Genomic DNA, 26,993 nt, shown 5'->3' on the forward strand with positions numbered 1-26,993 from the left:
CAAGGCCAGCCACAGCTACATAGTGAATTTGAGCCTAGACTGGGCTCCATGAGACCCTGTCTTAGAAAATAGACATAATTTGGGTTATAAATGTCTGTGTTTATGATGGGTTCAGTGGTTTCCAAATGCTAGAATTTAGACAGGAAGGGAACAGTGCGAGGAGAGAAAATATTCTCCTTCTGCTTGTTGGCTGAACCTCAGCCATTCAGTTAACATATCTTCTGTTTCACCAGGGGTCTTTAGTTACAAGCAACTGAAGTGGATTCTGGTTGATAAATGAAGACAAGAAAGGCACTCACATTGCATTTAGTAGCTTGAAGAATAGTTGAGGAATCTATAGAAGAGGCTTAGGTCATGGACAAGACCAAAAATAAGCTACCAGCCTGGAAAATTCTCAAAAATGCTGTCTTCAAACTTCCTGGTAGGTGCACGTGTTTGGTTAAATTCAGATTGCAGGCCATGCATAGCTTCCAGGAGATCTGGGGAAGCAGGTGTCTGGCATTTCCCCACTTCTGTGATGAGATGTGGCTTGCTCTTCATATGGTTTAAATGTGGGAACCCTCCCAAAGATTGGAAAGGGTTCACCAGTTGGGCAGCTAAAAATAATCTATGTCTGCCTCACTTCCTAACTGGCCTGAACCCAATGTCAGGCATCCTAACTTCCTCCCTTCTTTGACTACTTGATGTACCTGCTTTGACAATCCTCAGTTCTGATTGAGCATAGTCACATGGTAGTGGGTCTCAGATGCTTTAAAACCACTGAGGAAGCACACACAATTGGTCATGAGTCTTTGGTCCTGTAAATTTCATTAATGAAATGACTCTAAGTCCATCTGTAGTTCTCAGCTTGCCATATAGAAATTTAATTCTGTGCATGTGGTCATGAAATCCTCATGCAGATGGTTGCTTAGGGTCCATTTTTTAAAAAAATTATATTTGTCTTCATATATGTCTGGACACCATATGTGTGCAGTGCTCACAGAGGCCAGAAGAGGGCGTCAGATTCCCTGGGACTGGAGTCTCAGAGAGGTGTGAGCTGCCACGTGGGTGCTTGGAATTGGATATGCTCCCCCACCCTTGAAGAGCTACCACTTCTCTTAACTACTGAGCCACCCAAACCCAGAATCCATATTTTAGGGTCCCCCATTGCCCAGAGTTCCTTTCTAAATCATTTCTCCAGTTCCATCAATGTCAATCACTTAGTTGCCAGGCCAACTCGGGCAAAGCTCCCCAGCTGTTCTGTAGAATTCCAACTCACAATTTCTTCTTCCTGTCCCTCCCCATTCCTCCCTCGTTCTCTGCTGCCTTCTGCTTCCATTCCAAGATGGAACTGGCGAGGGATGCTAACAAGAATGCCCTCTGGTCCATCCTGAGAACACCCTGCCTAACGTGCATTTTCCTTTGCTCTAGCGTCTCTCAAGTCTAATATTCCCTTGATAGCCAGGCACTCTACACCCTTTCTAATCTAAAGATCCTTCTCTCTGTTGACCACCTTCCTGTTCCTTCTACACTTCCTAAGATCCGGGAAAGGTTGTTGATGCCCCAGCATACTTTCCACTTTGTATAGTTTCTTATGCCCCCCTAAACAGTTCCTGCTCTGGAGTGACTGCTCTCTGCTCCTCAGTCCTGAAGCCTACAGCTTCTCCTCCGCCTACTTTGTCCTGAACCACACAGAAGCACATGACCCCGATACAATTTCCTGTCCTCTTGCTGTGGCTTTTGGAGTAAGTCCTCCAGTTTTTCCTTCTGCTCTTCGGATCTTCTACTTCATCTGTGTCCTTGGCTGACTTTCTCCCTGGTTTGCGCTCTCATTTTGGCTACTTTCAGCTCTTTAGCCGTGACTAGCAAGGTGATTGCACTGAGAGCACTGTGTCCCAACCCCAATTCTTCTGCTTTTACGTTCAGATCTTTACAAATGGTGGCCCTTGAAGAGTCTCTTAGGCTCCTTTCCTTCCTTACCTCCACTTCCATCTCTCTTTGTGAAAACGAAATGGTGTGAAATATACATAGTATGCAATGCGCTGTTTTAGCCGTTTTACAGTATACAGTTTGGTGACTTTAAGTTCATTCACCCCCTTTGCCGCCATCATTCCTGCCCCCACTCTGACTCCCAAGAATCTGACTGACTCAATATAGGCTAGGCGAGCACTCGACAACTGAGCTGGATTCCTAGCCTCCATCACCCATCTCTCCGTTTGCTGCCTTTTTAATACATAGCTATATGGGAAAGGACTATTTCTTGTTAGCATGTTTTTTTCTTGGGGCCTGTGCTGTCATCACTTCCCGGTCATCAGAGGAGCTTAGTTTAGTGCCTGACCTGAAGCTTGTGGGCTTCCCTCATATTACAGGGGCTCCCATCACCACTTGGCTTTTACGTGGGTGCTGGGAATATAAACTTCAATCCTTATCCTTAATTGCTTTACCCACTGAGTTATCTCCCCATGCTCCTAGCCACAATCATTTTTAAGGATGTCTCTGCCAGGTCATTTGCAATCCTTCTCTTTTTTTCAGATAAGAAAACTGGGGCTCAGAGTGATTTAGTTGTCCAGGAAGACACCCAGGGCTTCAAACTCTGAGCTGTTTCTGTTGGTGTGTCACCAGAAGGGTGACCTATCTGGTGATACGCCCCTGCCCTTGAGGGTACTACTATCTAAAGCACGTGGACAAGACAGCATTTATCTGTTGGAAATGTCCCCAGGTGGAGCCCAAGCATCTGGAGCCAGTTAGAAGGAGCTGGGGATAGTGGGTGGCCGTAGCCGGCCTGTAAGGACACGTGCTGGGGCTTGCGTTCTGCCAAAGGCCCCTTCTGCTGGCATCTTTGCTCAGAGCAGAGGCGCCGCCTGGTCTTGTCTAGACCCAGAGCGTAGCGCGCGCGGCCACCAAGGCGCACCAGCTGTGCGCCCCCCAACCCCCAGCTCACTAATCACAAGCGCCCCAGGTGCCCCACTCGCGAGCGACGGCGGCAGCCACGGGTCCCCCACACCCCAGGGGCGGAGCGAGGCGCGGAGACGTCAGGGCGGGGACCTAGTGCTGCGGAGCGCGCTCTCCCGGAGGCTCCCGGCGGCCCACGTTCCCGGCTGGCGCGGCCGGTGGTGGCGGTGGCGGTTGAGACTGGGATCTTGCAGTTCGCGGCGGCGCTGGGGCGCAGCCAGGCGGCCGCGCCGGTGGAGACGGAGGCTGAGCTCTGAGCCAGCCGTGCGCGCAGCTTTGCCCGCCCCCCCCCCCAGGAGCAGACCCCACGCGCCCTTAGGCTGTCCCCGGGGTCGAGTTGAGCTCCCCACGGGTGCCCTTTTATCTCCTTGGGTGACTACAGCGTGTGTTTTGTTTTTCTTCCTTTTTCCCCTGCCCGTGTGCCCTTCTCCAGGATGGCAGAGGCGGAATTGCACAAGGAGAGGCTGCAAGCCATAGCAGTAAGTCCACTTTTCATTTCATTTTCTTGCTCTATTGTCTGGGGTGGACGGGGACCTGTAGGCTCAGGGCCAGGGACATGCCAGCCTGGTAGCCTCCGGCCCTGTGCTGGGGTGAAAGTCTGTCCAGGCTTAGCGACGCTGCCTTTTGCCTTTTATATGTCTGTAGACTAAACCCCTGGGGGCACACTTGGGACTAGGAAGATTTGAACATGGAAAATTGGCTTAGGAATAAGATGCTTGCTGCCGCGCGCTTTAGGGATAGACTAAACGGTGGTGTGTGTGTGTGTGTGTGTGTGTGTGTGTGTGTGTTGCGGGAACTCCTGGAATATTATTACCCAGTACCCTTAAGCATGTTGCCTTCCAACTCCAGAGAAGGGAGAGAGTGGTGGCCCATGGTGGCTATCTTCCTCTTCCTAGCCAGCTATCCAGCCAGCAGCCACCTGAGTGGTAGAACGTCCCCCAGAATCCAGGAGTGCCCGTTTTCTTCCTCTGTTTGACATTAACAAGGGCTCTGGCACAGGCCACCACCCTAGAAAGGGAAGAGGCGTCTTACAGCTGGGGATTGGAAGTAATATTTCAGGAGAGTCTCTTTCTTATGGGTGTGGATTATCTGAAAACCATTGGCTCGGCATACAAAAGAGCATCCGGCTTTGGCAAAGTTCTGCACTTACAGAGTACTGTACCATGTGCATCTTGGGTTGGGACAAGCGCTGTCTGACACTGCCTCAGTCGGAGAGGCCTTGCTGGTTCTGCCAGTGTTCCACAGATGTGGTTTTCACTGGAGCCACCACAGCTGGATTATATATTTCCTCTGCGGATGAGGGAATGGTTACTGGCGCTCTATGAAATAATGGCAAATTAAAGGAGGTCTGCTAGGATGTTGGCACAAAAGAATCTGCAGACATTCTTTCACCTAAGTACTTTTTCCCCTGTGCTCCAAGAGTTCCCTGGAAACACATAAATTTGTTGGAGAAATACTGTGTAATGTTTTGGAAGCGACTGATGTATGAAAACGTTTTCAAATGCCTTTGGATGGTGGAGTCTTCATTGGCAAAGTGCATGCAGGCCTTTCTCATTTTAGTGACATTTGATGTGGACTCAGTAGCTCAGAGACCCCCTTTCTCAAACTCTTCTGATTATGCCTTAGGGAGAGAGCTGTGCGTATACAACTTGGCTTCTGACGCTGTCTTTGAACTTGATCCTTGGACTCAAGGAAGCTGTTTGTTCCTCTCTTCCCTTTCCACGCAGTGTGTGCACATTTTGATGGTTAATGGAGTTGCTCGCGGATTCTAAAGTCAGTGTCAGGGCAGTGTGGCTGTCTGTCTTGAATTTGCTCCGAATGGTGCCATGAAGCTGGAGGGTGTTTTGTGTCGCTGGATAAAGGGCTGCTTCAACTGTTGACAAGTGTCTGCTCCAGAGAACACTCGAGCACTCCCATGGACTGCTGATGGCCAATTGCAACAGTTGTCGCATTTTCTGCCTCTGCACGACCAGTGTCCCTGCATGCCTGAGGGACAGCTGACTCCACTGAAAGGACTCACTTTCTGAGCACTGTGCCAATAGTAGCTAACACGGGAGCCACCCCTTCCAAGTAGGCTTGAGTAATCTCAGCCACAGCCAAGGTGGTTTTCAAGAATGATCTAGGGGAACCCACAGTGTTCTCTTGAGCAGACAAGAAGGTAAACACCCACCTGTGCCTGTTCAGTTGTGGGACTGAGTTCATCCTGCGAATCTGAGGAGTTGTTGGGGAGTCCCAGGAATGGGGGGATCAACATCTGGTGGGGGAAAATTTTATGTGTTATCACTATGTGTGTGTGTGTGTGTGTGTGTGTGTGTGTGTGAGAGAGAGAGAGAGAGAGAGAGAGAGAGAGAGAGAGAGAGAGAGAGAAGAGAAAGAAGAGAACAGCAATGGTGAACTTGTGGCTACAATCAGTACATAATTTTATGCCACATTTTGGCTTAGTCCGCATGCTTTCCGGATTCAGCAAACTTTGCCTCTCTTGGCCCTTTCCCAGAATTCCCAGGGGGTTCTGAGACACTCACGATCTTTCCCCAAGGCTTAACATGCATGAAGTCCCTCTGGAGATAAAGGGGAAGAGAATAATTCTTCACATCTTCACTTACTTGGGTTCCTGGGTGTTGCTCAGTCTTGTGTCTGAGCCTCAGGTTTTTTTTCTCTATAAAATAGGCCCAGGAGTTTATCTCTGCTTTTGAAGACTAGGAAAGTGAAGCACTTTGGCCCACATTTGCCATGGGGTGATGTTCATGTGGAGGCCTCAGCTCTTGTCTACGCTGCTGAAAAGGCACGGGGCAGCTCTGTTTTCCATTTCAACTCTGAAATCCCTCCCTCTACAGCCCTGACTGGGACCTGAGGGCCCACTCACCTGCTCACTCAGCAGGTTTCTGTGGAGTGTCTCTCCCCTAGGGATTACTAGTGCTGTTGACAGCCAGAGGAAGGTCTTGTCCCTGAATGTTTAGTTTTAAAAGGGGGTGGGTGTCTCATTATGGAGCCCTGTTCGGCCTGGAACACACTATGCAGACTGGCCTGACCTTGAGTTCACAGTGACCCACTTGTCAGCTTCTGGAGTTCTGGGATTAAAAGTGTGTGCCTCCACTCCCAGCCCCAAGCTTAGTGTTTGAAAGGTCAGGTGTCACCCAGGTCACCCAGGATGTCTGCTGCATGATCATCTGTGGGAAGCATCCAGTGTGGGTTACTAACTGGGTATAGTGCCTCAACCGAATCTACTAAGTCAGGCCGGAGACTAATCAAATGCGATTGGAAGGCTCTGTGCCCTATCAAAAGAAGAGCAACTCCATCCTTGGAGAGTGTCTTTCCTCCTTCTTGGCCCTTTCATCTCTAGGAATATTCACACAGCTATCTAGACCTAAGAACCGACAAGTGCTTCTGGCAGCAAAGTGAGTGAGGAGGAGGAATTCAGTGATCACCATTGTCCCTTTAACAAGCCCGGGGGTTAGGTGCGGGTCTCAATTAAACAAGAAGCTGCTCAGAGTCAAGGATGAATTGGGAGAGCACGTGAACAAGTATTGTGAAGGAAACAAGTAGGACAGTGGCCATGACCTCAGTGTGAGACATGGAAACCAGCCTCAAGGCGTGTGGAGCAACAACCCCACCGCTGACCCCAAGAGCAGTCACTTGAACAAGGTTTGGAGAGTGGGTTAAGTAACATTGAAGTTAACACCATAACCTTCCCAATGACCATGGACATTTGTTTATTTTGTTTGCTTATTATTTATTTGGAACAAGTAATGTGAGAAAGGAAAAGGCAAAAGCAAGACGTGAAGTCAGTTGGCAGCATGAACCTGGTGAAAGACTGAAGTATGTATGTGTGTGTACGTATGTGTGTCATGTGTATTTGTGCACATGTGTGTGGTGTGTGTACATGTGTGTTAGTGTGTGTTGTGTGTACATCTGTGTGTTACTTGTGTGAATGTATGTGTTGTATGTATGCATGTGTGTGTTATCTGGGTGTGTATGTATGTTTGTGTGTTGTGTGTATTATCTGTGTGCATGTATATATGTGTATCATGTATAAATGTGTGTGTGCATGTGTGTGGTGTGTGCACATGCATGTTATCTGAGTGCATGTATGTGCATATTCGAGTACGTGTGTGTCATGTACACACATGTTACACATGCATAATGCATTTGTGTGTTATCTGTATACATGTGTATGCACATTGTGTGTGTAGATGTGTGTAATCAATGTGGATATGGATGTGTGTCTCATGAGTGTACATGTGTGTGGGGTAAGAGTACATATGTGCTATCTGTGCACATGTGTGTAAATGTGTGTGCATTTGTGTGTTATCTGTATGTACATGTGTATGTGTGGGCATGTATGCGTTACCTGTGTGCTTGTATGCACATATTTCTTATCTATGTGAATATGTATGTATGTTTATTATATGTGTGCATGTGCATATACATATGTGTTATCTGTGTGCATGTGTGTGTGAGTGTGTGTTATGCACTTGTCTTTGCCTTTGTGTGTATTGTCGAGGTCAGAGGTGGATGTTAGACGTCTCTTTCTTGTCTTCTATTTGTCTTTCTGAGACAGAGCTTCTCTCTGAACCTAGAGCTCCCTAATTTTGCTAGACTGGCCAGCCAGCCACTGAGATCTGCCAGTCTCTGCCCTCTAGCACAGGAGTACATACATGTGACCCATGATAGGCTCTTTACATGGGTGCTGGGAATGTGAACTCAGGGCTTCATGCAGAGCCAGTGTACCTTACCCACTGAGCTGCCCCTACAAACTGCTCTTAAATTTTTATTTATTTTTATATCTGTGTATAGGTGTAAGTCTAGGTACAACATGTGTGAAGGTGCCCGAGGAATCCAGAGGTCGTTGGGTCTCTTGAAACTGGAGTTGCTAGTGATGTGCACTACCTGATGTAGGCGCTAGGAACTGAACCTGGGTCCTCTCCAACAACAGAAAGGACTCTTAACTGCTGACCCATCTTTCAACCCTCATGAAACCCTTTTTATAAATGCATCATCTCATTTAACTCTAGCAAGAAGCTTATAAAGTAGACATTACCCCCCTGTACCACTTTAGAGATGACCAAGTCAGAAAGAAAACTTTTGGAACGTTAAATATTAAAATTGGGGTTTCAACCCACAGAACAGACCATGAACTGCCCCCTAAGGTGGCTGCAGTACCTCATCTTTTCTCCCAAGGACACTGTGCAGGTGGTCTACAGTCTCTGTGTGAGCCCGAGACAGCAACAGACTGGTTGCATAGCAATGGAGAAACCTTAATGAACTGCAGGATGTCAATCCTTCGAAGACTCTTGCAAGCCTGGGTTCAGGGCATGGCCATACCCAGTATAAATTCTAACCCAGTGAGTAACATTCTCTTGGGAAGGAAGCTGCTCGGTCTCAATGGAAACCGACTTTGGGGGAGGGCGTTGTGATGTTTCCGTATCCAAGGGGGAGATAGTTTTCCTTGGGTATCAGCCTCAAGAGCCCCATGAAAAAAGTCCCCAACATGACTGTGTCAACGTGTGCTGAAATACAGAATGCTAACCGAACCCACACTTCCCTGTGTGGGGTTTCCTTGTGTACTAGGAACACACTCTTTGCAATTGCACAGAACCTCACAATTCACACAAATGGTCTACACGCTGCTTTCATTCAGACATGTGGAGGCGAGTCTCAGTGTCTCCACCGCACACTGGAGCATCCAGACCCACACAGCAAGATGTGAAAGAGTTTGGGGAAGCTCTGGTCTCTCCTGCTGCCTAGAGGTTTTCTGTGTCAGTGGCATATCCAGTCTGGAGGTACATGGGCTTGGATATGCTTTTATAGAATCAGGGCGTTCTCTCTCTTTCCACCCTCCTATCCTCCTATCTCATCACCATCTCTTCTCCCCACAGGTTCAGTTAGCAAGTTGATAGCTTCCACCCAACCCCATTCCTTGTCCTGAGTAGGCCTAGAAAAATATCTGTTTTTTTTTTTCCTTAGCTTCATTTTTTAATCCCTTTTCTTTTTCGACAAGTCCCTGAGGTTGAAGTTAAATGAGGACCTAGGGTCCCAGGAGGCTAACATCCTGAGATTGACCCATGCCATCTAGGTTGGTTTGCTTGAGCTGCATAAAAGCCCTTGGTATACTTTACATATGACCCACTCCGCTATCCCAAGTCAGGGACCCAAAGTTAAGCCTTTAGTAACAAACGCTGATTCTTGTGAGGACCATCACATACGCATCCCTGTGGACCTGTGTCATTGGTGGAGAGTTGACAAAGAACTAGGGAATTAAGAATCTTGGGTATTTATCTGTTATCTCCTTCCATCTCAGTGTGCCCTTACAACTCCATGTAAAGGCCCAAGAAACCGTTTAGTAAGGATATTAGTGGAGAGGAAAGGTTTGCCCTAGCTTGACTCTGCAAGGCTGCCCAGTGATTGAGAGTCACCTTGGGATCTCTCAGGGTCCTTACAGATCCCAAGGTGCCATGGGAGCCTTACACAAGCATGCGTAAGGGTCACAGAACTTTACGGATAGTTGTTTGTATCTGGGGGTTTCAGGGCTTGAGCCTCTGAGGACAAAGAGCAACTGCTTCCCCAAACTTTCAAGTTCTGTGAGAAGCAGAGTACTTAGCACTTTTTAAAAAGTCATTTTGTAGAAAGCCAAGCAGTGGGAGTTACGGGTTATGAGTGGCCAATGTCAGAAAGCCAGGGCTTAGTGGAACATATCTGCCCTTCTAGAGGGGCTAGCAAGGACTTAGGGGACATGGCTATTGGTCTTTTGAGCTATTCCCATTTCACCTCTAATTGCTTTGAGGGGGTTGTTGAACACAGTCAGGTCATGCATGACCTTAAGTGACATGACTCAGGCTGAGATAACAAGTGGACATGATGCATAAATCAGGGTCCTTGAAGGCTGCCAGAGCCTTGCACAATCTGGGAGGGTAGTTACGAGCATGGGTTCTGGGCTTGGGCTCTAGTCTTTTCATTAGTATCTGCACGATGCCCTTGTCCTTGGGTTTCCTCGTCTGTGAGACGGGGATGAGGAGAGACGCCTGGTCGTGGAGTTGCTGTCAGGGTGATCTGGGAAATTTCCTGAGACACACTCTGAGCAGGCCTCCAGTGAGTATGCACAGAAGCTTCTATTTACAGTAAATAAATAGCTCGAAACTCATGCATCTTGAAATAGAAAAAGGACACAAAGGGACCGTTCTGTCAACCTCAACGTTTCTGCCAAATTAGGAAATGTTGGATGAACGTACTATCTGCTTAGAGTTTTCAGTGTAGGCTGCCAACAGTAATGGAGTTCCTGGGGGGTGGGGGTGGGGCAGACACTGGGTGACCTGCTCTACCTTATTTGAGACAGGGTCTCTTACAGAACTTAGAGCTAGGCTGGTGGTCAGAAAGCCTCCAGATCCTCCTGTCTCTGCTTCCTACAGTACCAGGGTTACAGGCTTGTATGAGACCATACCTAGCGTGTATGCATGCTCTGGGATTCGGACTCAGGTTCTCTTGCTCATCAGCACATGCGTTTGCCCACTGAGCCATCTCTCCAGCCCCAGCAAGGATCTCTTGAAGCGGTGAACTGAGTAGGTTACAGAAGCAAGTGTGTGATCAGGGACACTGAATGAAAAGCTGGGGCCTATGAAGCAGATGCCACCAAGCACTGAGGGTGCTGAGCAGTGAGGATGCTGGTGATTTGTGCTGAGTGAGAACGGGACTTCTATGTTATGCAGCAACTCATCTTCAAGAGAAGCCAGGCATCTATTTTTTGAACAAAGGCTCTCCGATTTAAATGAAGAGTATGAATGAGTTTGAAGACTGGAAAAATTTGTGGCCACATGCAATTGCTTTTGGTCAACAGGCGGGCATTTTGAGACCTTTGGATGGGTGGGGCTTTGATCTTTACAGTTAGTTTGTTTTCTATGTGCACTGGCTTAGCAGGATTCCATACATACAGAGGCTGCAAAAGTAGTCCTCTGGGCATTCTCCCAAGTGACTCACAAGGTTGCAAAGTCAGATTGTGTTTTCACTAGAGATTCGTGAGTTTGGTATCCAAATGTTTGGATTCTTAAAAAAACAAAAACAAAAACAAAACAAAACAAACAAACAAACATCCTTTTGTAATAGTGTTGATCCCAGGTCCCGTCCCTTGCAGTCATGGATAGCATCGTAAGTCAGGATGTTCACCAGTGGGTACATGGCTGCTTTCGAAATCAAACCTCAAAGACCCCGTTATTACAGAAGAATCGTGAAGACTATTTACCCAAGGTATGCAAATCTGACACGGTAAGTCAGATATGCAAATCTGAGTCTGCCTCACATCAGACTGCTTGAGATGATCCTGGTTTTTATCAGCCTCGGGTACAGAGAGACACTGCTGGCAGCAGCTCTTAGAATAGCAGTGACAGACATTTGATAGTCTCTCTCTCTCTGTGTGCATGTGCGTATGCATGTGTGCGTGCACATGCACACTGATGCAGTATAGAACAGCGATTCCCGTTCCCCTTAGGATCGATTCCTTAAAGCACAAACTGGTGCTCCCCACTCCCAGAGTCTGAATGAGTCGACTTGGGAAGGAGATAGAAGACTTTGCTTCTCTAAGCAAGTTCCCAGCTGTTTCCAGCTGCAGCTGCTGTTCTGGGGAACACACTCTGAAAACCATTGCTAAGGCTGGAGATCAATAGTAGAGAAAGGTGATGGTCTGAGTCTTCATCAGTGCCCTGTGCTCCTCATGGCTTGCTTAAGAGTTTAGATTCAGTCCCTTTGAGCAAGAACTTAAGACAGCCCAGCCTGAAAATGGCACAGGTGCATCCGCACCCACATCTGTACATCGGGTCGCTGGCCATCAGGAGGCCTTTTTTGGGAATGGAACTTAGTGGTTGATTCATCAGGTCCTGAGGTTGGCCTCTAGAGTTTATAAAGACTTATGGGAGGAAGTTATAGTTTATCTTGAGTACTTGAGTAGTTCTACTTAAATAGAGTGAAAATTCTGTTGATCGCTTAAAGACAACTTCTAGGAGAATTTGCTTGGGATTAGATGAGTGGCAGGGCAGGGTTTGTCTGGACAATCTGGATAGTCTGTGAGAGTTTGCAAGGAACTGTGATTGGCTAAGAGGGTTGGGTGCTTTTTATTGATGCTGAGTGGGTTGGGGGGTTTGCCCAGCATTGGGCTGACCCAAACTATACACTATAAAATTTCTTTGAGGAAGCTTTCTGAGAGCAACTCAGTGAAGACAAGAGATGCAGTAAAGGAGATTTCTAGGGCTGGAGAGATTATAACTCAGTGGGTAAACCATCTGTTATGCCAACGCCAGGACCTGTGTTCGGATCCCTGACCCACACATAAGAACCAAGCATGGTGGAGTGGGCCAGAACATGGAGATGGGGTGGGCAGAGACACATCTCTGGGGCATACTGACACGCTGGGTTCCGGTGAGCTTCTGGCTCCGTGAAAAGACCCTCCCTCAAAAAACTAAGCTGGTGAGTGAGAGAAAATATCTCAAGTCAACTTCTCTCACAAGTGAGCACCTGTGGCACACACATGTGTAAACCACACATAATAACTAGCTATATTTTCAACAACACCAGGGTAAGGGCTTATAGAGAAGTCCAGGACCGGGTGATGTTATCTATAGGTGCAGAAAGCTCACTGCAAATCAGCCAACCAAATCTCTCGGGATCGCCTCCAGGTGCTTCACCTGTGACTCTAATCAGGCCCGGGTGAGCAGCAGCTGACGAGTGGTTGCTTACTAATAGTTAAGGATTCTCCTCCCACTGCATGCACGCACACAAGTACGGCTTGTCATTGGTGTGTCCAAAAGGAGTCTATTCTTCCAAGTGTGCCATCCAGGCGTCCCTATTTGTAGCATCCATTGTCTGAGCCAGCTCTTCATTTCTGGGAGAACTCAGACTCACCCAGTCTCTATTTGTCGTATAACACAAAGCACAGAAGCTGCACTGTGCTACACGGAGCCTACGAGAACAAGGGTGGACTATGGGTGACAGGCCACACGGCACAGCGCACTCAGTGGAGAAAGGTCTCTCGGGCGTACTCTGAGCTTGGGAATGTCATGCGGCTGAGTCCTACTTGAGACAGGAAAGGCCAGTAGGGCAGAGGTTGTTGTGGGTCGGTGCATGTCCGAGTCGCACGTGTCCTGGGTTAAGGTTTACCTCTGCGTTTTCCAGCAGTCCCGTGTGGAGTTAAAATGTTCATAAGGAGATTATTGAACAGAGATGAACGAAGAGTGACAGAGGCTGCAGAGATGGCTCAGTTCATACAGCACCTTTCTTGAACACACAAGGACCTGAATTTCTTCCCTAGAACCTATTTTTAGAAAAGATGCATGTGGTGAGACTTGTAATCCCAGGACTGAGGAGGCAGAGACAGGCAAATCCCTGGGCTCATGGCCAGCCAGACTTACCTAGTTAGTGAGCTCTCGGGCAATAACGAGCCCTGGCTCAAGAAAAAAAAGTTATAGAACCTGGAGAATGAAGGCCAAAGTTATCCTTGGCCACCACACACACACACACACACACACACACACACACTCACACTCATACACATATACACACACATATACACACTCACACACATATGCACAGCCCCTCATACACTCATGTCTCACTCAGACATATACACACACTCACATATACTCACACATATACACACACACTCACACACTTACACATATACACACACACACACACACATATACACACCCCTCACATACATACACATACACTCATACAATCTCACACATATACAGGCTCACAGATACACACACTCACATGCATACTCATTCCCTCACACATACTTACATATTCACACATATACACCTTTACACACTCACACACACTCATACATACATATACTTGGGATTGCCTCCAGCTGCTTCACCTGTGACTCTAATCAGGCCGGGTGAGCAGCATATACACACACTCATATGCACACACTTACACATTCTCACATACTCGCACATTCTCTCACACACACATACTCGCAAATTCACACATATACACACACTCACACAACTCACTTATACACGTACTCACACATATATACACATTAACACAATCACGTATACACAATACACACTCACACATACTCACACACATATACGCCCACATATCTCACTGTGAACACACATACACGTGTGAGCATACCCACACACATATAGAAGCACAAGATTGAAAGACATGGAGAAAAGAGAATAACCTATTTGCATAGTGGACATTGGTTAAGAATACTTTGGGTTCACCTTTGGCCTTAAGTTTCAGTGCCTCAAGTATCATATATGCTAGAAGACAGACTTAGGGAGGCCATCACCTTTCCCTTGCCTAACATGGAAGCAAAAAGAAAAGCCATTTGAGTCCCAAGATTAAAGTCTGGATAAAAGGCCTAGGGTCAGCCCTCAGAGCAGACTTTCTGCTTCTCATGCCCCCCACTGAGGACGATGTCACTACCCTGGGGACCTTTGAGCCTACATTCTGAATTTGACTAAATGTCTTCAAGGCATTTGTAAAACCTGCCCCCTCCCCACTTTCTTTGCTGAAAAATTAAATAGCCTTTCTACTGGCTATTTACTATTCTAGGTGGCAAGATCGCTTCTCCATCCCCCCAGTCTGCTAAATTATACAGTCATCTAAGTATTCCTTTTATTTTTAAGTTCAGGGCTGAAATGTAAAACTTTGAGGGTTAACCCTCCCCTCCCCCCCCCCCACACATGTTATCCTTAAGAGGAAAATATATGCTTGAAATTTTAATCCCATGGGCAAAGGCAGGGGGATTTTTTTTCTTTCTCTTTTCTTTTATCTTTCTTTTTCCTTCTTCTGGATTTGATGTTGACAACATTGAGGCTGAGAAACATCAGCAAGGGCTTGAGGCTTTGAGTGGCTGGGATGCCGTGTGAGTTCTGTAAGTGACAAGAGACTGAAGCTGCGATTTGAGAGAGGCGACTCTTGACTGAGTGCCATGGAGTCAGACACGGGGCTTCCCTGACATGAAAACAGCTGCTATCTCTAATGCGGTAAGATGAGTTCACGGCATTGAAGTCTGCACATGCGTGTTCCAAACTTAGTGCTAGGAATGAAGTGAAACCTCAGAACTGCATCATCCGAACAGTAGACAGATAAGTGCGGTGCAGATAAGAGACCGTCCTGGAGGCTGGGCACAGACACACTCCTGAATCCTCACAACCACTGTACACATTCTTCCCCAGTCTTATTAACAGTGAGAATGAAATACATCAGATCCACATTAGATCTGATAAAGGAAATGAAGACACAGAGAAGAGGCCAAGGTGAAGGTGATTTCTATCCCTTAGTTATCACCTTTCTTGTTTAGATGTTCCTGGCTGTCTCTGGCTAGCTCTATCTCTCTTCTTTTCCCTTAGAGGAAGCTGCAAACATCCTGGGCTAGGAAGGAATCATCTTAAGTGGGTGTCTTAGTTACTCTTCTCTTACTGTGATAAGACACCATGACCAAAGCAACTTGCAGAAGAAACAGTTTATTGGGGGCTTTACAGTTCAGAGGGTGAGTCCATGACCATTGCTCACCATGGTGGGGAGCGTGGCAGCCGGTGAGCGGGTATAGTGCTGGAGCAGTAGCTGAGCGCTTACATCCTGAGGCATAAACATGAATCAGAAAGTGAGAGCTAACTGGAAATACTGTAGGTTTTGCAATCTCAGAGTGTATCCCCAGTGACACTCCTCCTCCAACAAGGCCACACCTCCTGATCCTTCCCAAACAGTTCTATTAACTGGGGACCAAATATTCAAAAATATGATTCTTTGGGGGCCATTGTTATTTAGTTGATCATTTTCCCTTTTGGAGACGGGGGTCCAAAAATTGAGCAAAGGGTGGCCATTCTGTCCTACAGCTGCTTCTGGAGGAAGTTAGGTAAGTCTCCCAGACTTACAAATTATCTGAGGTGTGAGTACTGTGTGGAATAATTCACATTAGGGTAAACCCAGATATTCGCAGGAGCTAATTAGTGTGGCTGAGCCCTGGAGATGATAGTAAAGAAGAAAGATCAGGAAAAAAAAAAACAGTCATTCCTACCTCCAGGTGATAGATTTATGGGACTCAAGTCTAGAGTCCTCGGCCTTTACAAGAGAACTTTTGGGAAAGATCTGTCACTATCTAAATACTCAACAATCATTTAAACCAAATATAAGGAGATTTAAAAATGGACCTAATAAGCTTCATTTCCCCCACCCCAGCCCACTCTCCCTCAGCCCCATCCTGGGCTGAAAGTTTTCTACTTATGCCTTTTTTACATTTTATTTAATCCTAAAGTGATTGTGTATAATGGGTGTTGGATGGGTATTACAGCTCAGATCTAAGTGAGATATAGATACATTTATGTTCGTTTGAAGATTGGTGAGATGTGACAGCAAGAGGCCCATGTGTCACAGACTCAAGGGCCCTTTGGGATCTGTGTATTGTTAAAACAAACAGCAAAACAACAGTAGCAGCAGCAGCAGCAACAACAACAACAACACACAGGCTCCTCCTGGAATCAGACCCTTCTCCAACGTGCTGGGGCAATCCGGATTTCTCTGTAAGAAATCCAACTGTAATCAATCCCTCTTAAAAGGAGAATTTAATGAACAGAGAGCAAAAATTGACACCAGTTTTTTGATGTCGGAATTTAGTATGATATAAATTTGTGTGGTCACCAGAACAATCAGGGTGGGATTATTCTACCTCCCCAGGAAGCATTGTTGTTAAAACCGAAATCTAGAGCACTCGATCTCACCTTCTTCCTGCATGGAGCGCTCAAGTTGATTAAAGCTAGACCCTAGATGTGTTGGCTGAAACAGGGAGCCAGGCTTTTTGTCATGGTGGGGATCTGAGTTGTCTGAACCCCACTCCCCAGGCTTGTGTGACAAATGTTTGCATTTCCCTTATACACATGTCCCACTTCATCTGGTACTTAGCATCCCTGCTTTTAGCGCCTTAAGCCAGAGGGTGTGGAGCTGTTGCACAGATGAACTTATAGGAATGGGTGCTTGTATGACGTTCACACTTAGTGGGACTGCTTGTGTTTGTATGCCTTTTGGCAAGCCCAACTCCTTCACGTAGGTTTCATCTTCACAAACAGGTTTAAAATCCACCCTGTCTGTGTTTCTGTCAGGAAAGCAAAAGAGAACTCTTTGGCTTTATTTATTTAATTACAGTGTGTGTTGTGCCCATACTTTTTGGTTACTTTATTGGGTTCTTACATCTACCATCTTTCTCCACCCCAATCCTATCCAACCTTTCAACACTAGGTTGGTGAGAAAGAAGGTTAGAGGAGAAAGGGGACGTAGATCTCTTTAGACTACTTCCTGCTGATTAGGGGCGAGTCCAATCTTTATTGTCAGGAATATCTCCAACCAGCAATCCAGGACACGCAACAGCAGGAACCACCAGCACCCTCTCAGGGGTTTTATACCCTCTCAGAGTCTCCAGAATCCCAAATGGAAACTATCTTCAGCTGGCAGAATCATGCCCCTGCAAATCACAGTCACCTACCGTGGACAATCTGAAGCAGCCCCGCATCTCACACCTGGAATTAAAACAAAACGTATTCATATAACATAACTAGATTTTTTTTTAAAGAAACCAAAATTCTCACTATGGTGTATGTGTGTGTGTGTGTGTGTGTGTATAGGTCAGAGGTCAACATGTGGGAATCAGTTCTCTCTTTCCATCATAGGAGTTCTAGGGATGAACAAAAAGATCGTCATGTTTGGTGGCACTGAGCCGTCTCCCTGGACTATGGTTTTGATTTTAAACAGCTGATTTGTGAGACCACAGGACATGTTTTAGCTATGTGTGCCTCCCCAGAAGGTTAATATGTACTTTCAAGAGTTGCTTTGTGAAGTTGTGCATGGTGGCACAAACTTTATTCCCGGCACTTGAAAGGTAAATGCAAGAAGATCAAGAGTTCAAGGCCAGCCTGAACTACATAGTGAACACTTATTTTTAAAAAAAACACACACAAACAAACAAAAAACAAACATAAGAAGGAATGGGGCCCTAGCACAATGCTAGAGCAGCCATCTAGTGTGTAAAGCATTCACTGTGTAGTTCGCTGCACTACAGAAAATCAAAACCACCATCACCAACCATGTTCCACAAGAAACCAGTCAAGTCCTTTCAGAAAGGAACAAGAAATGGTCTGACGTAGACCTGAGTGGGGAGGACAAGTGGATGGAGAGATCAGTAAATCACTGCCTTGCCTCAATCTCCTCTGTTCCTCTTCTCTGGCTCGACATCCCAATACCACAAAACTGCAAAAGCTAAAGGAGAAAATTGGCCATACTGAGTTTTAAAACAATACTGAAATGTCAGGGCTGGACAGATGGCTCAGCAGTTAAGAACGACTGCTGCTCTTGCAAAAGACCTGTGTTCGGGTCCCAGCACCGACTCAGAGCTGCCTCTCCCTCCAGCTCCAGAGGATCCAATGTTCTCTGGCTTCTGCAGACACCAGGCATGCATGTGGTGTGTGTGTGTGTGTGTGTGTGTGTGTGTGTGTGTGTGCAGAACCCTCAAATACATGAAATAAAATTAAAAAATATATAATTAAAATAAAAAAGAAATGTGAGCCATTAGCACTCCATAAAAACAACCAGTCCTCAGATCTTACCCTCTGCTGAGGGTGATGACCCCTCCTAGTGCACAGTGCAGGACTCACACAGCACTCGCTGTCACCCCATTCCTAGTCTGGATGCTCGGATGATGTTGTAATAATGGCTGTGATGAAGCGTATTGATCGTCAACTCGACAGAATGTGGAAGGAGAGAAATCTCTAGGACTGTCTGCAAGGGGGTTCTAGATTTGGTTAACTGAGGTGAGAAACCACACCCTAACAGTTGATGCCACCAGGGCTCCTGGGATGAATGAAAGAAGGAAGCCGGCTGAATACCAGAGTTTATTTTTCTCTGCTTCCCAACCGAATGCATTGTGACCAGAGGCCTGAAGCCACTGCCACCTCACTCTCCTGCCACCATCCTTGTGGTCATGTGGACTGTGTGCCCTGGAACTGGAAGCCCAAATAAACCCTTCCTGCCTGGAGATGCTTTAGTTTGTTGGTTTGTTCGTTTGTTTGTTTTCTGCAGTGATGGCACGAATAACCAATATAGTTGATTTTTTTTTATCTTCATCTTTTGCTCACCTATTTCATGATGGTGACTTAGGAGACAAGAGGGATAGTCCATTCTACACAGCAAGGCTGCAGTGAACAATAAATTATTGTAATTAAAACAACACAGGAACCCACTGTTCTTTTAGTGTATAACATTATTTTTGTTTCATTTTATTTTACGTAAGTGAGTGGTTATTTTCTGCATGTGTGTCTGTGAGCCACTTGCATACCTGGCACCTGTGAAAGCCAGGGGAGGGCATCAGATCCTTGAGACTGGAGTTAGACAGCTGTGGGCCACCGCGTGGTTGTTAGGAACTGAACCCAGGTCTTTTGGGAGAGCAGCTAGGACTCTTAACCCATTTCTCCACACCCCTCCTGCCCCTAAGATGCAATTTTTAATTTAGAGCAGGAGCTAGCAAACCATACCCCATGTGCCAGAGCTGTTCAGCAGCCCCCCCTTTCAGAAGTCTGACTCACGCCATTTTAAATGACTTCACAAACAAACAAAAAAAATTTAGGAATATTTCACAACACATAAAAAATGTAATGAAATTCTAATTTTATTATCTACCAGCAAAGTTTTGTGGTACCACAGTCCTCTGTGTTCACTTCTGTGTTGTGTGTAGCTGTGTTTGTGGGGAGCCAGCAGACTGGGGTCATAGCAGAGTTCAAAAGACATCTAAGGCCTAAACTATTTACTGTCTGTTGAGAGAAGAACTTTGCTAATCTGCTGTCCCGGGTAGCACATCTTCTGCGACTGTAATTACAGTAAAAGCTATAAAAAGCTTTTAGTTAAAGAGAGTAAAGGGGGCCAGGGAGATGGCTGAGGACGTAGAGTGCTTGCTGTGACAGTGTAGAGACCAGTTCTGGGCACCCTGAGAAGAGACATAATAATGTAACGTGCTCAAGAGCTGGTGTCTGAATTTCCCCTGAAGTCCTCACTACCCAAGCCAACTCCATCTTGTTGACTTTAGAAAAACCAGATAACGTGATCCCTTAGGGTAGAAGTGTGCCCATCTAAAAATGTCAATACAGTCTAAAACATTGTTTTTTTGTTTTTTTGTTTTTTTTTTCTGCCAATAAGGGCAGAGGACATAAGAGGGAAAAGCACTGCAGATTTTCCAGATGAATTTGTTGTACTCTATAGAATTTGCTAGAATGTTCACTTTTCTCTTCTGGAGAACTTTCAGGGTGAGGTGTTTGAGTAGAGGTCAGAGAGTGCACAAGCTATGTTTTCTGTGTCTGAGGAAAGAAGCCAAGGAAAGCTAACCAGGCCATTTCCTCAGAGTCTATCACCCCCTGGGGCCCATCAAGCCACAGCTCTGAATTGCCAATAAAGTGGGGGTCCCCGTGGAAGCTGCCGGTGGCCAGGGGTAGCTGACTCACATTGGACGTCCCGGTAGCATCAGGTGCTTCTTGTGTCCTTCGTTCCATGCCTTATTCAGAAAGGTCAGCTGCCATTTGGAATCTTTCAGCCTGGACACTTCCCCAGGGCCTTTGGTGTTTCTGTAATATTTTCAAATTGCCCAAGGTTTGGAGAGACAGCCATATTGTGAAATCATGTTCAAAAACCATGATGACCACAGGCCTTGGGCTAAATGTTACCATGCTGGAGACAGAAGTGTGGACAATCAAATTGTTTGTACTGTAGGTTCTGCTTCCAGGTCCTGACCTCAGTACTCTCTTCTTGGGCTGCTTGTTGCCAGCTACATGGAGAATGAGAAACCTACCATGGAGTTCAGGATTTCTCTTCTGTGGCACCGTTAACTTTTCAGTCCAGATCATTCTCTGCTGTGGCTGTCCCATGCATCACGTGACATCTAGTAGCATTCCCTGGTCCCCCTTCTCCTCATTGTGATAATCTTGGTCATTGCCATGTGTCCCATGAATGATGAAATAACCTGTTTTGATGGCCTGGAGATGTGGTTCGGTTGGTAGAGTGTTTAGCTAGCGTGCACAAAGCCCAGCGATTAACCCGGAGTACTACAGAAACCAGGCATGGTGGTCAATATCTGAAATCCCAGCTCTTGGGAGGAGGAAGTAAGAGGATTAGAAGTTCAAGGTTAATCCTTGGCTACATAGTAAGTTAGAGACCAGCCTAGTACATAAGACCCTGTCTCAAGAACAAAACAAAACAAAACAAACAAAACAAAACAAAACACAACACCCCACACAACAATAATACCCTCCTTTGAGAATTGCTGATGTGCAATGTAAGGATACTCGACCAACTGCATTTCCCATTTTCATATCATCAGGATTCATTCCTTTAAGTGTGAACTCTCAGCACTAATGATTTGTTCCTCTAAACCTTGGTGGGGATAAGGGATACTGGAAGGATGGCTCAGCATAAAGAGCTCTTATAGCTCTTGCAGAGAATCTGAGTTCAAATACTGGCATTATGTCGGGCAGCTCACAACCTCCTATAACTCCAGCTCCAGGGGAACCAGATGTCTGTGACCCCAGTAGGCACCTGCCCTCACATGCATGTACCCCCAACACATATACATAATCAAAAAATTAAAATTTAAATCTTTAATTTGTTGTAGTTTTTGTATTTTGTTTGTTTGTTTGTTTTTATTTCCATAATACCTTATGACAGTGTCCAGATTTCTCAAAAAGGATGATGCCTAGAACCTGGGTGTCAAAGACTTTTCATCTTGCATGTGAAACCCAGACAGTGGCTACCTGTCACACTGTCTGAGGGAGAGCTTTGAAGCTGTAGTTCGGTGTTGGGCAAAGGACACCAGCTGGACTGGTATTGTCCTTGGAGCACAAGCTATGTTGAGTTGCCTGGTATAAATAGTCCTCGGATGAAGGTCTCTGAGCCTTAGCTGAGCTGCTGCTGGGACACCATCTATACAAGGTTCCTACTGTTCGCTGCATGGGTGTGTGAGAGCTTTCTAGAACTGATGGGGGACTGGTCGGGAAAAGCATAGAAAAAGAGGAGGAGGGGGAGGAGGAGAAGGAGGAGATGGGAGAGGAGGAGGAGGAAGCAACAGCAGCTCAAATTAACTTCCTGTCTTTTTCCCTTGCCTGAAATTTATTATCAGTGAGTTCTGCAGACCGGAAGTCTGAAATTAATGAGTACAGCGGGAGGAGGTTAGAGAGGCTTGGTTTCTTCTGAGGGCAGTGAGGAAGGATTTTCCCCCAGTCCTCTCTCCTTAGTGCACAGAGAGCCATCTTCAGTATATCTCTTGGTATCATCTCCCTTCTCTGTGCCCACATTACCCCTCTGTATCAGGACACCCGTCGTTTTGAGAGCCTGTCCTGGTGACATAATTTTGACCTGATTCCTCTGTAAAGACTGAGTAAGTTGCCTTCTGAGGAGCTGGAAGTGAAGAGTTTGGAGGATAAGACACAATGTGTCCCTGGATCCCTGCCATTGCAAGGCACCCTGTATCCTGCTCAGCTTCTACAGTGGAAGCTGGGTCCCAAGGGAGGTGATGTCAGGAGCACATACAGAGGAGCCATTAGCCTCAGCCCTCTGTCCTGCTTTCACACGCGACTTCCTTTGAGTTCCAGAACCTTCAGCATCCCTGGGCCCTCTGTCTTTTGTCTGAAAGGAGAAAGCAGGACAGCATTTCACACCACCATGTGACCAATATTAAACATCACACACACACACACACACACACACACACACACACACACACACACACACACCTGTCAAAAGCAGTGAGACATGTGGTGAACTACCTCAATGGAACAAGAACTCAGCCACCTGTACCTCTTGCCATCTGCAGTTTCTTTAGTAACTTGGGCTGCTCCTAGCTTACCATAAATAATGAATGAAATGTTCCCCATAGGGTCACAGTTGTCCCTAGTTGACAAGATTCTCTCACTTTCATCATGTTGGGAGGGGGGGCGGTGAGTGAACAGGGCAGGTACTAATTCCCACAGGGGCTCCAGGCACAGCTGAGAGGAGGTTTGTATCAGATTGGCCAGGCTCCGTTCAGAGCCCACACTCTTCTGGCTCTGTACCCGGCCCCCTTTTCCAATGCCCTTCCCTGGTGCCCTGCTTTCTTCTTCTGTCCTGATGCCCATGCCATAGACTCACAGAGATTCACAAGTCCTCTAGTAGGCCAAAGGAAGAGAGAGGACAAAGTCAATAGGTGTGGGATGGGACAGAAGAGTGTCCAGAAGTATCCTGAAGTCAATTGTGGCTAGAGCCTGCTGGGAAATAGGGCAGTAGAGTAGTGTTCAAGGCAGAAACTGATTCTTGGTCCCAGACATGGTGGGGAGACCTGGAAATGTGTGGCTTCCCAAGGACTGCTGTGTGACACGACAAGGTGTGAACCTTCCTAGTCCCTTGTACCTACCACTTCCAAAGCTGTTAACATTCCAGAAAACTCATGTGGTGGCTTTCATTTGTCCTGCACAATGGTTTGCTTAAGCTTCCATCGATAACCTCTGGAGTCATTTCCAGTGGACTGACACCTACAGTAGTGTCTTCACCCACTTGTGCTGGAGACCTTGTATCCTTTGGAGAGCCAGTTTATCACTGGAATGTGAAGGCTATTTCTGGACAGTGACATCCTCTTCAACTTTCAGAGGAGCCTGGGAATAAAGGGGTGACTCAGCCTTCACTTATTTTAGGGAAGCTAAGAATTTAATCTGGAGCCACTTAGCTTCCCCATTGCTTGCCAGTGGTATGCTATTGAGGTGAAAATCAGCAGGCAGAAATATTGTATTGATCATCCACTGATGGGTACCCTACTCTTTCTACACCCAGACCAGGTTGATGGATTTTAACAGAGGCTATAAAACTGTCACCAACAAACCTTTAAGTCGGAGGAGTATTTTCAGGGCTGATGAACTGGTACCACAAAGGCTCCTGTTAACCTGTACAAGGTGAGGCACACCGCTGTGTCTTTGCAAAATCACCTCATTTGATGGAAGCAGTCCTACTCTGTTAGAGGTGTTGCTTCCCTCTTTTCGCAAGCAGTGAGTAGTACCCTCAGAACGTCAAACACAGACCCAAGGTATGAGTCCAGATTTGAACTCTGAAGCCCATGCCAATGACCCCAACATGGCTGACATTTGCTGTCATCCCCTGGTGCGCTGAGGTCATTAATTGATCATGAGGGTATTTCCCGCTCACCTCAGACTTGCTTCAGGATCCTTCTCAAGAGAGGGCTCTAGGCAGTCAAAGCTTGCAGCTGAACGTTTGCAGTACTGGGGTGGGGGAAAGCTCTTTCTTTAGCTTTGCCTTCCTTTGTTCTGACTCAAAACAGGAGTCTTAATTCAGCAGTGGCTTTTTCCTCTTGTTACTCCTTTCTTAAAACCTACATTTATTTATTTGCATATTTATTATTTATTTATTTTGTTTGTTTGTTTGGCTGATTGGTTTGGTTTTTGAGCCAGGATCTCTCTGTGTAGCCATGGCTGTCCTGGAACTCATTCTGTAGACCAGACTCATAGAGATCTGCCTGCTTCTACCTCCTGAGTGCTCAGCCCAGCTGAGGATTTTACTTATAATCTTTATTTTGTTTTTAATGAGTCAGGAACTCATTACAGTTTTCTATAGTCAGGGGAGAAGCTGTGGGTTTTAAATTTATTGATTGTTACAGTGTCTGTACATGATGGGAAAAGTATGAATGCCACAGGGCCCGAGTCAGGGATCAGAGGACAAGTTTTTGGAGATGTCCCTTTCTGTCTCCAAAGGGGGGAAAATCTGTTTTCTTTCCAGTATAGGGCCTAAGTTGGTGGGGAAATGCCATTTGGAGGCTCAAAGTCTTAATGATAGCCTAAGTGGGGGCATGAGCCGTAAAGCTCTGTGCCATTTAAGGCAGGCAAAGCTTCCACATGGTTCAGGATGTCACGGTGACATGGGGTGGTGGGAGGGTTAAGACACAGGATGGTGATGGGACAGACGGCAGAAGCATGTGCCTAGCTTCCACTGTGTGAGGCATGCCAGCTCGGCAGACAGACCGTTGTCATATATATATATATATATATATACTTTTTATTAGGTATTTTCCTCATTTACATTTCCAATGCTATCCCAAAAGTCCCCCATACCCTCCCCCCCACTCCCCTACCCACCCACTCCCCCTTTTTGGCCCTGGCGTTCCCCTGTACTGGGGCATATAAAGTTTGCAAGTCCAATGGGCCTCTCTTTCCAGTGATGGCCAACTAGGCCATCTTTTGATACATATGCAGCTAGAGTCAAGAGCTCTGGGGTACTGGTTAGTTCATATTGTTGTTCCACATATAGGGTTGCAGTTTCCTTTAGCTCCTTGGGTACTTTCTCTAGCTCCTCCATTGGGGGCCCTGTGATCCATCCAATAGCTGACTGTGAGCATCCACTTCTGTGTTTGCTAGGCCCCGGCCTAGTCTCACAAGAGACAGCTATATCTGGGTCCTTTCAGCAAATTCTTGCTAGTATATGCAATGGTCAGACCATTGTCTTAAGAGGAGAGTACCAAGTAGGCCTGGGCCCCACAGGGAGAAGGCAGACCTTCAACAGGAAAGTGGGATAAGAGAATGGAGATGGTGCAGAGATGGCTCAGGATTAAGACTGCTTGCTGTTCTTCTAGGCGATGACCTGGGTTTGATTCCTAGAGCCATTTCAGGTGACTCACAACCCCACACGAGGTGGGTCACAACCATCTGTAACTCCAGATCCAGTGTCTGATGGCTCTGGTCTTCATGCACATACACATACCAATGTACACATGCAAAGAGAGAGAGACAGAGAGACAGAGACAGAGACAGAGACAGACAGACAGACAGGCACAGACACAGACAGAGAATCCACCTAGGCAGTAGGGTATGACATTAGTTGGTGCAGAAGGAAGTCCATGAAGCATGTCTAAACCTGTAGCAGTTATAGTCACAGCCCTGTTATTGCCTTTGTAGAAACATTGTTTCTGAGATGAAGCAGGGTTGGGCAGGTGAAATGGGTGGGAGACAGCACACAGGAGCCACCCATACAGAGCATAGTCAATGCCAAGTAAAAATGTTTGCTTTATGCTTTGTTTTGCTTTGTTTTTAAGAAAGATGATCTTAGGCTAGTAGCCTCTTCAGGCCTGTTAGCAAGAAGCAGGGTCTCAGCCATAGTACTGGGACTTCAAAACCAGGCCCAAGGCTCCAAAGGTAAGCATAGGACAGAGGTTACTGACATCCAGCCTTTAGATGGAAGCCAGAGATCAGGCAAGAGATACAAGAGATAGACCAGCTTCCTGAGTGGTTGCATGGAATGTGGAATGTGTGTGTGTGTGTGTGTGTGTGTGTGTGTGTGTGTGTGTTGTGTGTTTTCTGAAACAGTAGGGTGTGGGGACATGCAGAGCAGTAGGTGGAAGCAACTTACACCCTCCCTGTGAAGGGTTGGGCTTAGCCAGTTGACCTGGAGAGAGATTTGGCCTGTAAGAAGGGTCCCCAAATGGATGCCGTGGTGAGAAATTGGGCCTGTGGCTTATGAGTGCTGGGCACCAAACATGGGTCTTCAGGAAGAGCAGCCAGTGTTCTTGACTGCTAAACCATCTCTCCAGTCCTGAATGTCAGTCTTTAACATAAAGGCTAGTCTTGGAAGCTTCATGAGTAAAGAGTTGTCATTGAGAACGATTGTAGATTCCATACTAGAAAGAAACTAGAATCCAAGTAGCCTGTGCTTGTCTGCTGGCTTATCTACTTCCAGTAATGGGATTTTAGGAAAATAAACACAGAACACCATCACATTAAATCTATATATGAGCTTTAAGATGCATGGCCATCTCAACAAGATACTGTGGGGGAAACAGAACCATCTCAGGCAATTTTTAAAAGTAGTAATTATCACTATAGATTATTGGTTTAGTCATTTTCAATAAAAGGTTTTGCTAGTATCCCATGGTAAGGGGGCTCATAGGTAAAAAGTTGAGTTGTGTGTGTGTGTAAGCCAGAGACCGATGCCAAGGATCTCCCACAGTTTCTATCTGTCTTATTTTTGAGTTGACAGCTCAGTGAGAGCTCACCAAT

The 26,993-nt window shown here is 46.4% G+C and overlaps 1 protein-coding gene across 5 annotated transcripts in view; it reads left to right on the forward strand.

Moving 5' to 3' along the window:
* Positions 1–26,993, forward strand: part of Pakap (paralemmin A kinase anchor protein) — a 462,510-nt gene that overhangs the window by 130,531 nt on the left and 304,986 nt on the right. For 2 of the 5 annotated variants that reach the window (NM_001384157.1, NM_001384149.1), the window contains exon 2: positions 3,365–3,410. In NM_001384157.1, the coding sequence (NP_001371086.1) occupies positions 3,365–3,410 (46 nt within the window). Of the gene's footprint in view, positions 1–2,824; positions 2,939–3,242; positions 3,411–26,993 lie in introns of those variants that run through there. The other 3 variants (NM_001304544.1, NM_172868.3, NM_001384150.1) reach the window with 2 other exon arrangements.

Source organism: Mus musculus, chromosome 4 (genome assembly GCF_000001635.26).
Source record: "Mus musculus strain C57BL/6J chromosome 4, GRCm38.p6 C57BL/6J".
Taxonomy (NCBI): Eukaryota; Metazoa; Chordata; class Mammalia; order Rodentia; family Muridae; genus Mus; species Mus musculus.